Source organism: Hibiscus syriacus, unplaced genomic scaffold (genome assembly GCF_006381635.1).
Source record: "Hibiscus syriacus cultivar Baekdansim isolate YM2019G1 unplaced genomic scaffold, ASM638163v2 tig00110556_pilon, whole genome shotgun sequence".
In the NCBI taxonomy this organism is placed as follows: domain Eukaryota; kingdom Viridiplantae; phylum Streptophyta; class Magnoliopsida; order Malvales; family Malvaceae; genus Hibiscus; species Hibiscus syriacus.
The window spans coordinates 3,560,820-3,575,715 of record NW_024062779.1 but is presented as its reverse complement, the minus strand read 5'-3'; the positions used below and the strand labels follow the sequence as shown (position 1 = coordinate 3,575,715).

The window sequence follows — 14,896 nt, the reverse complement described above, 5'->3', positions numbered from 1 at the left end:
AGTGAAGACGGGTTGCAATCCCACCTCTTTCAATTTACTATTCAAAATGTAATAGATTGAAAAATAAAATATGAGTTACTATATTTTGAAAAATAAAAATTACAATGACAATATTAGAGTAATTTACCCCTAAAATTTTATAACTTCACATTCTTACCATTTGTGTTGCTTTGTTGTGGACAAGCTTTAGGAAATTAATGTCCCATGTTTGATACTTTATTTGGGGGGAAATCGAATAAGCATGCTGGGTTCATCAATTTCGAAAACAACGATGACATCCCTTTGTTTCAAGAGGAAAATCGACTAAATTACAAACACGATATTCAAAAATAGAAAAAAAGAGAAAATTTAAATAACATTTTTAAATTAATAAAATAGGAAAAAAGTTATCAACAAAATATTAAAAATAAATAGAATGTTATTTTAATGAATACAAGAATACACTCCCACTAAATTATTCAAGACGCTCCACTCCTATCAAAACTAGATTAGTTCAGCTAAACTAAAATACATTAAATTCTAAATCCATATTGATTTAAACTAATTAACTTGTTAATGAAAACATGAAGGGCCTGAGGGAAGGCTTCATGAGCAGTGGTGGGTGGCAACGGCATCGTTCCTGATTTGAAATCAAGTGAATAGAGATGACCAAAACTGGCGCTAGTGTTGTTTCCTTGGATGGAAATCCTGGGAATAAGGTGGAGCAGCACATGTTCCAAGTCCTCCCCATTGCTCCACTCGCATATATGTGCCTTTACTAGACTCCTGTTTTTGCAAATCAAGTCCCAAACTGGGAAACCCTTCCTTGGCATTACATAGTCTCCATCGCCCAGCTTCAAACTTGGGCAGAAATCACCCAGCCCATCTCCAAGGTAGATTATTGTTTTCTTCTGCTCCTCCATGGATATAGAAGCCTGTATCTTTTCAATCACAATACCCTGTAGACGGGAATTAAATATAAGCATATACAATACATATGGTGTCATTGTTATTTACTAGTATTATTATACCTTGCACATATTTGGAGGGCAGCTGGGATGAACACACCCATGAGAAGATTTGGTGAAATCATGGTAAGGGAAGATTCTTAGCCTGCCTTGTTCATCTACAAAACCAGGGTTCGTATGGATCTCCGAGAAGCATTCCCTCAGGCCGTGATGCTCCAATATTGTTTCGATGAAGAAAGTGTTTGCGTCGCTCACAATCTTCAACTCACATCTGAAAAATAATGTCATTCCGTACCACCACAACATTCAGTTTTTTTCTTTTTCCATTAGCGATGAAACCAGACATGCAGGAAAAAATGCATATAAACGAAGAGAGAAAAATAGTGTATTCCTACCCTAAAGTTTGAGCCGACTTAATGGCTTCGATGATTCGAGGGTGTATGGGAGTTCTTTTCAGAACAGCTACAATATCCTCAATTGTTGTTCCTTGCGAATGAACTTCTTTCATCATTCGATCCTGTAACCATTTCTCAATGATTAACAATAAATCTCCTCCTTTTTTTGGACATAAAGAAAAGCATTTACAAACCAAGAACATGCATGCAAAGGGAAAGATCAGAAAGCAAAAGACTAACCATGAGGGAGTTCCATGGCATGGTAGGAAGCAGCTGATCGAACAACTCAGTGGCACCTAACGCATCCACAACCCAGTTATCGCTGTCGCAATCGATGATGGTTTTATCGAAATCGAAAATCACCACTATGCCTGCACCCGCCATTTGTGGTCGACGATATGTAAACCAATAAAACTCAGATGGGTAAATTACAAATCGAAGTATGCTTTCAAATTACGTGATATCAATACACGGAATGATGTGGTGTTTATAGATGGCTAAAAGGGTTGTGATCTGGCGGCGTGTTTAGTCAAATACCATGTCGGTGTAAGCGGATGCGAGGAAAGATTTTCTGTGGGGTGGGAATATTGGGAATATGCCATGCGAGGAAACACTTTCTGTGGGGTTGGGAATTAGGAATATGCTAAGTCAAATTCCTTTAAAACAGAAAAAGGAAAAGAATGTTTGTAACGTGTGGAAAACATGACCTATAATAAGATTTTTACTCTTCTATGAAATTTCATTACAAATTAAATTTCCTTATTGTTCTAGAATCTATGCCAAGAGAATTTTTGTACGTACAGTATTAGCTAAAAAAAAGTCAAATTTAAATCAATACCGTAATTTATACATATAATAAGTTAATTTTTTTTTTTACTTATATCTAGTTGTTAAAAAGAAGTTGAGGGTCATTTAGAGCTCCCCAACATACGCGGTAATACGAATAAAAGAGGTGCATTTATATGACTTGAAAGCTGTAAAAAGTTGTATTGTCAGGCAGTCCAGTCGTCGATGATGGGCCTCTCTCTATATATAAATATTGGGTACAGTTTACAAAGGTCATTAAAATACTATAAAAATATTTTTAAACGATAAATTTTTTTTTAAAAAAAATTAAATTTTATTATTATTGTTAATTTTTTTAATCATGACACGTTAACTTAGTGAATGATTTTTCATTTAACACTTCAATTATAATTTAAATTTTATTTTAATTTTTTAAATAAAAAAATAAAATAAAAAATTTTAAATTATTTTTAAAAAAATAAAACTTTTACAAGCAATAAAATTTTAATAAAATCATTTATATTTCTTTTTACTTATATTCTCCTCTCTTCTGGCCTACAATCAAGTTTGTGTACTTTACCCATATGTGATGTCTACTATATAATGCAAGCAATTAACATTATTGTCATAAAATCATGAAACGTCTAGAGATCTTAAAGACAAAGATGACCAAAATGCTATTTATTGTTAAATGACCAGAATAGAACAATTTAATAAACTAACAGATGTAACAGACTAATAAACCCTTGCATAACATACTAAATGTGAACTACAGAAACATTATTGTCATAAAATCATGAAACGCCTAGAGACCTTATAGACAATGATGACCAAAATGCTCTTTAGTGTTAAATGACCAAAATAGAACAACTTAATAAACTAATAGATGTAACAGACTAATAAACTCTTGCATAACGTTATAGATGTGAACTATAGAAACATTATTGTCATAAAATCATGAAACGCCTAGAAACCTTAGAGACAAAGAAGACCAAAATGATCTTTAGTGTTAATGACCAGAATAGAGCAACTTAATAAACTCATAGATGTAACAGACTAATAAACTCTTGCATAACGTTCTAGATGTGAGGACGAGAGAGATATCAGCTAGTGAGGGGATAACCCCACTTTAGTGCGTGTAACTATGCTAGTTATAGCTAGGCTACCTTAGTTACCCTAGTGGGACATATATCTTTACAGCTTGGCTCGATGCTCTGTGATACTGAGCTAATGCTTCAGCAAAGTGGAAATTTTATCGATGTTATGTGATACTGGGTTTCCCCTCAATGATTTACCTGATGCTATGCGATAGCAGGAGATCATTCATCAGCTTAGTGAGAATTTCATCAATGCTATGTGATATCAGGATTTTTCCCTAACAGTCTAGTATTTGATGCTACGTGATAACATTGTGTCATGTGTCACATTCATATAATACACAACAATGTGTCATGTGTTGTATATAGAGTATGCCTAACGGTCAGTCGTTATGGTTAGAGACCGAAAAAGATGTACTTATGGCGAGGCCCTTAATAGAGGATTAAGGGAAGCATGAGACTCCTACCTCAACAGTAGAAAAGTTGAACCTTAAGTAGGTAGCACTTGATTATGATCATGCATGTACCTGCTGCATAGTATCATGTCTTTAGCATGCTTGTATTCATGAGACTCATAATGTTGCTCTAGATTAGCAATTATACTGATGGGTGTTGCAAGCTCAACGTTTGGATATTTTATATTCGCATATTATTAGCTTGACTGTTCGAAGAACACCGTCGCAACAAGAATTCCAGTATCTCTTCATAAGTATTGTATTGTAGCTTTAGTGGGCATGTGTGCCCATATAACCTTACTCTTGTATTCGGTTTATCAATGTAACACTCATAACCCATATATGTCTCGAGATATGAGTTAAAGATGTTGCATCAACACTACAAACATCTGTTGATCACTAATGCTTAAAATTTTTTTTTTCATTTTTTTCCTTTATTTACATTCATTTATCAACTTTAAAACTATCTCATTAATCGGGTACAATTATAAAAAATATTTAATCTTTCTAAAAAAATATAGTTTTAGACAGTAATCGGAATAGTTTAGTATTATAAACTATTTAAAACTGCCTAAATAATGCTTAATTATGAAATCATTTAAAACATATATATTATTTATATATTCATAGATACGGATATGACTAGACTAACCAAAATAAATGGTCCTAATTTACTATTACAGACCATTTAAAAACAAATTTGATAGAGCAACATACATATATAATATACATGCCACAAATAAGTCAAATATAAGATGTCTTATTGATACTGATATTAGGTAAGATTTTCTGGAAAGATGCTCAAGAGGCTACTTACTTCACACGTTCCTTTCTATATCCAAACATACGCATGAAAATCATCACGCGCTAAGTAAAACTTAGTGAGGCAGTAAAATAACTAAAGCGAGATAAAAAATAAATTTCATAAAGTATTATAAACATAAATATGCAATTTAAACAAAAACATTAAAACTTTCAAATCGAGCTATTCAAGTTGCTTTCCTCTTAAAAACCTAAAAATCATCATCTCATGATTTTATCAAAAATCATGTAAATCAACATAAAATATAACAAACATTTCATATTATTTTCATTCGTACATATTTCAGAACTTTCATTTTATTTCCATATTCTTTTCTTTCATATTGTCATAACGTTCACATTTACTTTTATAGCCCAATGTATATATGAGATAATGCAAGGTACGTGATCAGACGAGTGTGCGCAATAATCACTTCGCAGTGCTATCATCAGAATATGCACTCCAAGTGCATTCATATCATTTGCACCAACAGTGCTACTCATAATGTACACAAATATACCATATCATAATCATAATCACTCCACCTCATGACATGTCAATTGTACCTACGACTCTCAATGCAAAATACAATAGCCTTTCAGATCATATCTTATTCGTTTCATAATCAATATTTCAAATTCAGAATCATTTTTACTTCATCATCATCAAAATAGAACGTGGGCAGTTCATACCCTAAATCATCCATAAAACCTTATACAAACATTATGGAGATAATCCATATTTAAAATAAAAATTATACTTTAAATAATACAAGGCTGACTTATCACAAGCCGTCTTCAATCATAATAATTAAATAAATAAATTGCACTCACTTTGATACTTTATTTATAAGTCAAAATATAAGTCTCACTAAGCTTTAGATCTAATCATTTGCTTTCAATTGCTTCAACTACATAATTTATCGAAATTTCATACTCTGGCAGTTTGCACTACCTTCAAAAAAGTATTATTTTTATTAATCTACATACTTAAAAATTATTCAGTTTATACCGCTGAAAACTAGACTCGAATATTAATCTAACCATATAAGGAACTTCTTCTAGTTCAACTTGTACAATTTATAACGAATTTTCAAAGTTGACTTACAGAAACTATTTTAGGCAGAATCTGCTGACTTGTTTTCTGATCTATCATCGATTAAAAATTTATATCTTTTTTATACACCTCGAAATCAGTATCCGTTTGTTTTAAATGAAACTATACTAATATAAAAATCCAACGGTATAGAAATCATCCTCTAATCACTTCTGTATAGGTTATTGTGATTTTATAAACTTACTATTCAAATCATAATTTCTAAGCAACTTTCCTTAATTAACATCCTTAGCTTATTCCATAATTCTATTAGCTTACCAAATGAACATTTATGCATGAATTAAAAATCTCATAGTATTTAGGAATAACTTCTTAGCATAGTAACTCCGTCACTAGTTCATCGCAAGTCAATGTTTATTCGATAACATAAATACAAATTAAATATGCACTCACCTTTGTCTCACTATCGAACATGTTCTACGATAATCTTCTCAATCCCACACTTTTTCCTTCCCTTTCGAGTCACTTGGATCACTAGATTTATCGTGATCTTACAACGTCATATAATAACATAAAATATTCGAACTATATGTTAGTATCGTACTAATATAATCCAAACTTAATAATATAAAAGTCTCTAGAAATAAAGTCGATACTTAATCAATATATAAAACTAAATCATATTTCCAACATAAATTTCAAACTTCTCAAAATACTCATTCGATTCCACAAATATTTATTTTCATCATCAACCCTTCCACTTTTACCAACTTTGCATTCAAGTTACTAGTTATGAATTCTTTTTTTAGAATGCATATCAACCTTTCCATTTAATTCATAATATTCTTCACCATTATGATCATTTCACATCATTTACTAAAATTTACAGCATCTTGATAATATACTTAGTTCAATACCCCAACATTCAAAATTTTGCAATTTCATCCTCTATTTCCTTAGACTTTTTGAATTCAACTACCTACTTTAATAAACTTGCAATTTGATTCCAAACTAATATTTAAACTCTAAAAATCATCATGCTAATAAATTTTCCAGCTTTGTAATTTTCTCAACAAAACAATACCATCACTTTTAAAAACTCACCATTAAGTCCCAACTATTGAGACTATTCAAATTCCATCACCATACTTATCCAAATTTTTACTTTGACCCTCAAACATTAATTTAACTTACAATTCCAGCATTTCAATATCAAAATTCAACATTTAACACCCACAAGTAACACAATTATCTGATAATGTCCCATAATTTTCAAAACTTGTAAAATAGCCCTTTTCTATTTCAAGCTTCCAAATTGATCCAAATTGATCTCCAAAGCTTGTAGGACACATCTAATATCAATTCTAAATCATAGAAAATTTTTCAATATTTTCCAGTATATTTCCCCTTATATACGAATGTCCCAAGTCATCTAGGGCTTGATTTCCATTCAATTTCAAGCATGAATTCAACTTTCTTACACCAAATTCATGTTATTTCAATCATCACAACATCAAATTAAATCAAAATTCAATTAACCATGGCCTAACATGAATTAAGCTTCTACACTTGATTTTAATCATCACCATGCTTTAGAATTATTCAACAACTTCAATAACATAAAAAACTTCCATCAAATATTCAAAATCAAACATGTTCTTCAACCAACCAATTCATAAATCTCAACATCTAAGCATGATTTCCATGTAATTTTTATACCAAATGATAGAGAATTTCAAGAGGATTAATTCTCTATCTAATAGATTAACCCAAAAATCAATCGAATAAGCCTAAAAATAAATTTGAAAATTGTCACCTCTTGAGCTATGGAGTTCACGGCAAATGCTTGGGAAGATCGTTGAAAATTCCTTTTTTTTCCCATGTAATTATCACTTAAAACACTTGGCACTTTTATAATATAATTGAGTTTAAAATTCAGTTAATGAGAAATTCCACAATCGCCATTAAAATTCAATTAATGAGAAATTCTAAAGATGAATCAACTTGAAGTTGACTTTCTACTTTAGCCATGCAATTTTTGAAAATTATATTTTAGTCACTAAATTTCCATTGTTCGACCAAATCTAACAAGTTAACTTCAATTCCATTGATCCCTGCTAAATTTCACTTACCTAAAGTATAGAAATACTATTTCCAAACTTTATCTAGCATCTTTCAAATTTTCGTGAAATTTCGATTCGATTTAATTACCCGATTTCTATATCGAACTTTATCGCATTATAGTTTTTAATACAAATCCCGTACTAAAAATCCACGAAAATTCTTGTTTTAAGTCAAACTGTTCATTTACATGCTAAAATATATAACTTTTTAAAATTATATTTTTGATCCCTGAACTTTCACAAAGTTTAGATTTTAGCCACCAACTTTCAAAATTTATGTTTAACCACTGACCAAAATTTGTAGTATTTCTATCAAACTTTGAGTTTTTATTATTTTGGTTTTAAACAATGTGTCACAGAGCTTCAGTTTATAAATTATTTTTATAACTAGCATGTATATTTATCCCTAGATTAGTTTTGATCAAAATGTTTGATGATGGAACTGCTAATAAAAGTTATATCTTCTTCAATTTATTACAGATGTAGAGATCAAGACAAGTCGATTAAGCACATTTTCCAAATATCCTAAGAGAAAGCAAAGAGGTTGAGTCTAAGATTCATTTTTTGGGATGTGATTATGAGGGAAACCATTGAAAGGTTGAAGAAGAAAGGCTTTTTAAGCATATGAATTCTCATTTTAATGTCCATCTTGTTGATTTTAGAACATGATGTTTCTAGTAAAATAGCTATGAAACATCCCAAAAAGGTCAAAACATATCATATTATCATATTCATCGAGAATAAATATATTAGATTTCACTGTTTAATTTTTATTTATTTTGTTGTTAAGTATTTTTCCTTAATTCTTGTTAATTTAGTTTTAGATTTGTTGTTATTGGATAATAATATAGGATATTAAATTTGGGTAATACAAAGCAGAAAAAGATATTTGTGTGTTGCAAGTTCTTATGCAACATTTGTGGTAAAAAATATCACTAAATATCACAACATATAGCGGCGTTTGGGGAATAAATGCCACTAAATGCAAGTTAATTAGTGACGTTAGACAACAAACGTTGCTATAGATCACAAAAATTAGTCGCGCTAGTTTCTAAAACACTGTTATATACCTCGACTTTTTGTGGCATTTAATGTTCACAAACGTCACTAACTATAGTGGCGTTTGATTTAGCGACACTTTTTATGACTTTTTTGCTAGCGTTGGGAGAATTTGTAGCGACACTTAAAAACGTCACTATAGGTCTAAAAAACACAATAAAAACCTGTTTTTCCATGGATGTTTGAAGGAATAAATAAGCTTTTGTTTATTTTATGTCAATTTGTATAGAAAAGTGAAAAAACTGAAATGATTCAACCCAGTAGAATTAAAATTTATGATTTAAATTTTTTGATAAAAGCGTGAGTAATAAAAGGATTCTCTATAAAATTTATGAAATTAAAATTTTTAAATAAAAATAGTTATTGTAGGCTAGAGAAAGTGTAATAATGTAAATTAAAATTTTATGATATAAAAGATTTCTTAAATATTATTCTTAGGGGTTTTAGGTTCAAATAAATGTGGTTGATCGTTAATTGTCATATAGTTGAGAGTATTTAGAATATATATTACTTTATAATTATTTTAGTTTAATCAAAAAATTAATTATAAAATTTTATATATTTTTAAAACATAATTATTACAAGTAATGTGTGTCCCTGTGGTCAAAATATTTCATCCCTTGGTCTTAGTTTTTTTTTTGGGGGGGGGGGGGCTCTGGGCAGGTAATTAAATCAATTAAACTTTATACCGAATCTCAATTTCAAAAGTATAAGTTAAGATCATAACAACAATTAGGGTGAATAAAATTTGACTCGACTCAAATTATCAATTCAGTTTTCGAGTTCGAATCGAGTTGAAATTTAGAAACTTCGAGTTACTCGAAAAATAAATAAATTAGCTATATATTTTGATATTTTTATTATTTAGTCACTGATTTAATTATTCTTTCAAATACTCATTCATTTTGAGTTTATTTTCAACCAAATTTGAATCACATGCTCACAAGCCATCTTAGACTACATATGTACTTTTAATTCCTCTTTTCGATAACAAGTTTTTCTATTTTTAAATTTAACCCCTCAATTTTTCATAATTTCCTTATTTCTTCAATTCTCCTTTATTTCGATAACAACTTCAATTCTTTTTCTTTTACTAAAATTGTCCTCTCTTTTTTATTTAAACTCTTAAGATTACATTTTACTCAATTTTATCTTTTCACTGCAATTATTTGTAATTTTTTCTTCCCATCAATTCTTTGACTCTTTTATACTCTCATCAATATTTTACTCTTAAAATAAAGAAAAATATAATGTTGTGAATATATTTTATGATTTTAGATTGTATTTTAGTAACATTATGATGTGAAAAGAAGGCTAAATATATATTTTATATGGTCAGAGAAAGCCGAAAAATTGGAAACAATCCTCACCATTATACTATATATAATTATAATAATTTTTTTTATAGAAACTCGAATAACTCCATTCCAATTTCTTAAACTCGACTCTACTAAAAAAAAATTCAAGTTAAGTTCAAATTGTAAAATATGAGTTATAAACTTAAATAACTCGATTTTTTTTACTCGACTTAATCAAATGCTCACCCCAACAATTTCTTTATTTACAATTATTTCAACCACGCTTCCATTAGAGGAAAATAAGACATAAAAATCACTTCGACGGAGAATCACATTTCTACTGAGGTACAGGCAGGGGTTTGGGCAAGGAAAGGTTAGATGCTGATAAGGTTTGCAGTTTGCAGTCAATAGAGAACAATTGAGCATCAACAGCGACCATGTTGATTAGTTGCAAAAGAACTCGCTCCAAGTCTTCACCGTCACTCCATTCGTGAATCTCAGCCTTGATGAGCATAGGGTTGCTGCAAATTAAATCCCAAACTGGAAAATTCTTCCTTGGCATCATGTAATCACTCTTTCCTAGCCTTAGGGTGGGGCAATAATCACCAACACCATCTCCAAGGTATATTATCCTTTTCCTTCCCTCTAAAGAAGCTTGAATCCTTTCTATGATCATCCCCTGTTGCAAACCACAGCAAAACCTAAAGATTAAAATTGTCAAACTTTATATTATATAATATAAATATATGACAACTCCAAGCTAGTTGGAGTTGGATATGATACCTTGCACATATTTGGGGGGCAGAGGTTGAGGTTGCAGCCGTGGGGACACTTGGTGAAATCATTGTAAGGGAAGATCCTAAGCCTGCCTTCTTCATTCACAAAGCCTGGGTTTGTGTTGATCTCTGAGAAATATTCCTTCAGTTCAAGATGCTCCAGGATTGTCTCGATGAAGAACATGTTTGCATCACTTACGATCCTCAGTTCGCACCTGGGAAAAGAAAATCCCAAACCAAATCGATTACTTTACAGTCCAAGATGTGTTATCTTTTTTTTTGTTACAGATAAAACAGTAAGAAGTAAGAAGAGAAACATACCCCAAAGCATGAGCTGATTTAACAGCTGCTACAATCCTAGGATGGATAGGGGTCCGTTTCAGAACCTCAACAATGTCATCAATGGTTTTTCCCTGCGCATGAATCTCCCCCATCATCGTGTCCTGTAAGTTCACGCCACCAAAAACGTAAATGTCTAAATCAATATGTTATGTTCAAATGGAAAATACAAGGGGAAAAAAACAAGGGGAGATCTTGAGGTTTACCATGAGAGAATTCCAGGGCATGGCAGGAAGAAGCTGGTTAAACAAATCGGTAAAACCCAACTCATCAACAACCCAATTATCACTATCGCAATCAATGACGGTTTTGTCAAAATCAAAAACCACAACAATCCCAGCCATTTTTTGTTTCGAAGTTGCAGAAACAAGATTGGAAATAGACAGAGAAGAGAAAAGCTCAATAACCCTTTTATTGGAAGAGGATTCTGTATATTGTAAGGTCACGTAAGATGGCAAGGGTATTTATAAACACAGAAAAACAAGTAATAAAAGGGGAAAAAATGACCTGCAGCTGTAATAAACAATGGATATTATTTTATGCCAAGGGAATATTACAGGAATGTGTTCTTATGGTAATCCAGAAGCAGCTTCATTAATCCATCTTCCAATGTACATTTATTTATTTACCGTAGGAGCAAAATTATGTGGTCCATTTGATGACTTTCGTCTTGGAAACCTGAAATGAGGAGGAATAAGCGAATATTCCTATGGGAAAGGAATTCATTAGGCCACCATTGACGACGCGCATGCATGCCCACGAATCACGATCCGCGTAGAATATTCGGGGTATTTTCTGTGGGTGTGTGATTCTTGAGTTTTACTTCATGTGGCTGCTAAGCTTTACAACCTTTTTCTTTTCGTGTGAAAAATACCTAACCATATGAAAATAACAAAACTATAACGCAATGGTAAATTTAATACCTTACTTAAATACCGTAGCACAACAAAGTAAATGCATAAAATAAATTAAGGTTATTTGATTAATAAATGAATCATTGTTTTTATAGATTATATTTTAGTCGTTAATTGAAACGTATCATTGATTAGAAATAGTGATGATGCATGACATAATAATAATTTTAGTTTATATAATTTATATGTTCTATTAATTTAATATTTTAATTCAAATAATTCAATAAATTTAACTAATTATTGCTTTGGTTTGATAGACTCGATTAATTTGATAATATTATAAAAATATTAAACTAATAGAATTTTTAAATTTGAGAAGTTAGATTTGTTGAATTATTTTAAATTAAATTCAAAATGATATAATATATAAAGTTTTAAATTAAATTTTTTATTATACTAATTTTGTATTAAACATTTATTTTAATTTTAACGATAAATAATTTATTTACAATAGTTTTTAATTAAATTATATTTTTTAGAAAATAAATTATTTATTACGGAAACACATAATTAAGTAATTTAGATAGATGTAGTGTACATTACCCAAAGTAAGTTGTGGGCTTCAAGTTTTAGATGCCAATAAAACTGGTTCATTAAATAGTTTTATTTTTGTAGAGCAGAAAGTTATAATATTTAATTAAATAATTTTACAAAATAGAATATACAAATACACTTTAGTTTGGGTGATAAGGAATTTGGGTGTGGGTTAAACTTTTTTAAAATGTAATTATTTTAAAAATATGACTAATAAATATTGTATAGGCTATATTGAACAACCAGATCGGGGCGGGTCAAAATAATGTTACTCGAGGCCTGGTTCGAATTAAAAATGGGCTTATTTTTCAAGTTTCAGTTTTTGTTTGGGTTTTTATCCCACATTTTAAATGAACTTTTGAATTACATGTATGAATCAACCCTTTAACAAGTCTACTTGTAAGAAACAACATTCCAACAAAGAATAAAATTCAAGAAACCATTAATGAAAGGAGAGCATATAAATTCGTTACAGATCTTGTACACTTAAACCATGGACATTTGAACTAAATTTATTGGTTTCAATTCTTCAGATCTTACGGGATTGTGTTTTTAAAGTTTAGTATAAAAATAAATGTCCAAATCATATTCTTTTTTCTCATTTAAGTGTTTAAACTATTTTTCGATCAATCCAAGTGGCTAACGTTACAAATGTTACCATTTTAAGTGTCTCAGTCGTAACTGTAATTAAAATTTTTTGTTAAGTGACACATTTCGTATTCAAATAATTTAAAAAAATTCATTTTAAAAAACTTAAAATTTTTATTATATTTAAAAAATCCTAATTTATTCAAAAAAAATCTTTAAAAATCCTAAAATCAACCATAAAATCCCTAACATTATCCTTGCAATTCCCTTGTTGATCACGACCATCGTCGCCATTACCTCCCTTGCCATCTTCATGGTTAGTTGTTATCTCCTTTACTGTAAGTCGTGCCACCGAGTCTGGTGGATTGTCAAGGTCGTAAATTTTCAAGTTTTTTTTTTAAATGTCAGCTCGCGATTTTTCTGTCGATGTTTGGGGTTTAGCTCATTGAGGTCTTGTCATTTGGTGGAGGTTTATTCAAGTGGAGGTTCGACCGATGAAAACTACATCGGACAACATGAGTATTGTGATTAGAATTAGTTTTTCCCATCAAAGTTTTGGTTTTTTTTAAGATTTGAGAAAAATAAGTTTTTAAAAAAAAATAAAATTTTAAGCTTTTTTTAAAAATAAAATTTTTAAAAATTTGTGAACGCGACACGTGTTACTTAATGGAGTATTTTTAACATCATTACGCCCGACACACTTAAAAATGGTAACGTATATATTGTTAGACACCCTTATTGACCGAAAAAATTAGACACCTAAATAAAAAATATATTATAGTTTGGACACTTATTTTTATACTAAACATTTTTTTATTTGAATCGGGTGAGTTTTTGAAAGAGTGAAGTCTGGTTAGATCACGTTTGAATTTAAAATAATTGATTTTTATTTGATATGAAATAATTTTATAATAATTTATTATAAATTTAGGTACAATTTACAATACACATTTTTTTTAATTTTTTCAATTATGTCTCCTTTTACCTAATAAAAATGATTATATATGTGCTCATATCAAATTGGGTCAAAATTTTTATATGTGTCATATACTTTTATCATATATAGAAAGTTACGGGTTAATCGTTCCATTTCCTAGCAAATTCCCTTGGGTAAATGGCAGGTTTGCATTGCGTATTTAGGTAATGCATTGAGTACCGTTTTGACCAGTGTCGCTCTACCAGCCAGTTTGGCTTTCCAACCGGAGAGACGATCCCGAATATTTTGGATAAGGAATTGGTACGTGTCATGCATGTGTAACTCTCTTGTGGAGTAGAGGATCCCCTAGGCACACTGGCGGGCAATATATATTTTAAGTGGCGATACTCAAATCTTAATTTTTTTAGTTAGTTCTTTATTTTACTAAAAATATAAATCCTGAAATATTATTTGTGCTCATCTTAAAATTTTAATTGTGGTCACCTATTCAAAACTGTGTTACTAGTGTATGTGTGTTCACCCTCAAAAATATTTTTGAATATGTTATTGTCTAGGTAATTTTCGAGTTCATCCACACACTTGAATTTGAATCTAGATACTATATATTATTGAATAGTCAAAATAATTATAAGGTAATATCTATTTAAAATTTTCTTAACTAATTTGATAACTTACACAACTACATATTTAACTTTTTGAATCTAAAACTTTAAGTAAGAACATTTTTGTTTATCATTGAGTTTATTATTTAAATTATTAAACGCTTAACTAAAAATAAGTACTTGAACTA

At 30.2% G+C, this 14,896-nt stretch overlaps 2 protein-coding genes across 2 annotated transcripts; both read right to left on the bottom strand.

Moving 5' to 3' along the window:
- Positions 1 to 512: 512 nt before the first annotated feature.
- LOC120131864 (inorganic pyrophosphatase 2-like) lies at positions 513 to 1,726 on the bottom strand. Its single transcript, XM_039148746.1, has 4 exons — positions 1,583 to 1,726; positions 1,343 to 1,464; positions 1,011 to 1,218; positions 513 to 938 (listed from the first exon to the last, which is right to left on the bottom strand). Exons 1-4 carry the CDS (start codon positions 1,724 to 1,726, stop codon positions 513 to 515), a joined length of 900 nt encoding a protein of 299 aa, XP_039004677.1.
- Positions 1,727 to 10,331: 8,605 nt separating this feature from the next.
- On the bottom strand, positions 10,332 to 11,477 carry LOC120131746 (inorganic pyrophosphatase 1-like). The gene is made up of 4 exons (XM_039148672.1): positions 11,340 to 11,477; positions 11,116 to 11,237; positions 10,802 to 11,009; positions 10,332 to 10,697 (listed from the first exon to the last, which is right to left on the bottom strand). The coding sequence occupies exons 1-4, from the start codon at positions 11,475 to 11,477 to the stop codon at positions 10,356 to 10,358; spliced, it is 810 nt and encodes a 269-aa protein (XP_039004603.1). The 3' UTR covers positions 10,332 to 10,355.
- Positions 11,478 to 14,896: the final 3,419 nt, after the last annotated feature.

Coding starts and splice junctions, on each gene's coding strand:
- LOC120131864 (XM_039148746.1), bottom strand. CDS start 1,726: ATGGCGGGTGCAGGCATAGTGGTGATTTTCGATTTCGATAAAACCATC. Junction 1,465..1,582: donor TGCCATGGAACTCCCTCATG/GTTAGTCTTTTG, acceptor AAATGGTTACAG/GATCGAATGATGAAAGAAGT. Junction 939..1,010: donor GCCCTCCAAATATGTGCAAG/GTATAATAATAC, acceptor TCCCGTCTACAG/GGTATTGTGATTGAAAAGAT.
- LOC120131746 (XM_039148672.1), bottom strand. CDS start 11,477: ATGGCTGGGATTGTTGTGGTTTTTGATTTTGACAAAACCGTCATTGAT. Junction 11,238..11,339: donor TGCCCTGGAATTCTCTCATG/GTAAACCTCAAG, acceptor GTGAACTTACAG/GACACGATGATGGGGGAGAT. Junction 10,698..10,801: donor GCCCCCCAAATATGTGCAAG/GTATCATATCCA, acceptor GGTTTGCAACAG/GGGATGATCATAGAAAGGAT.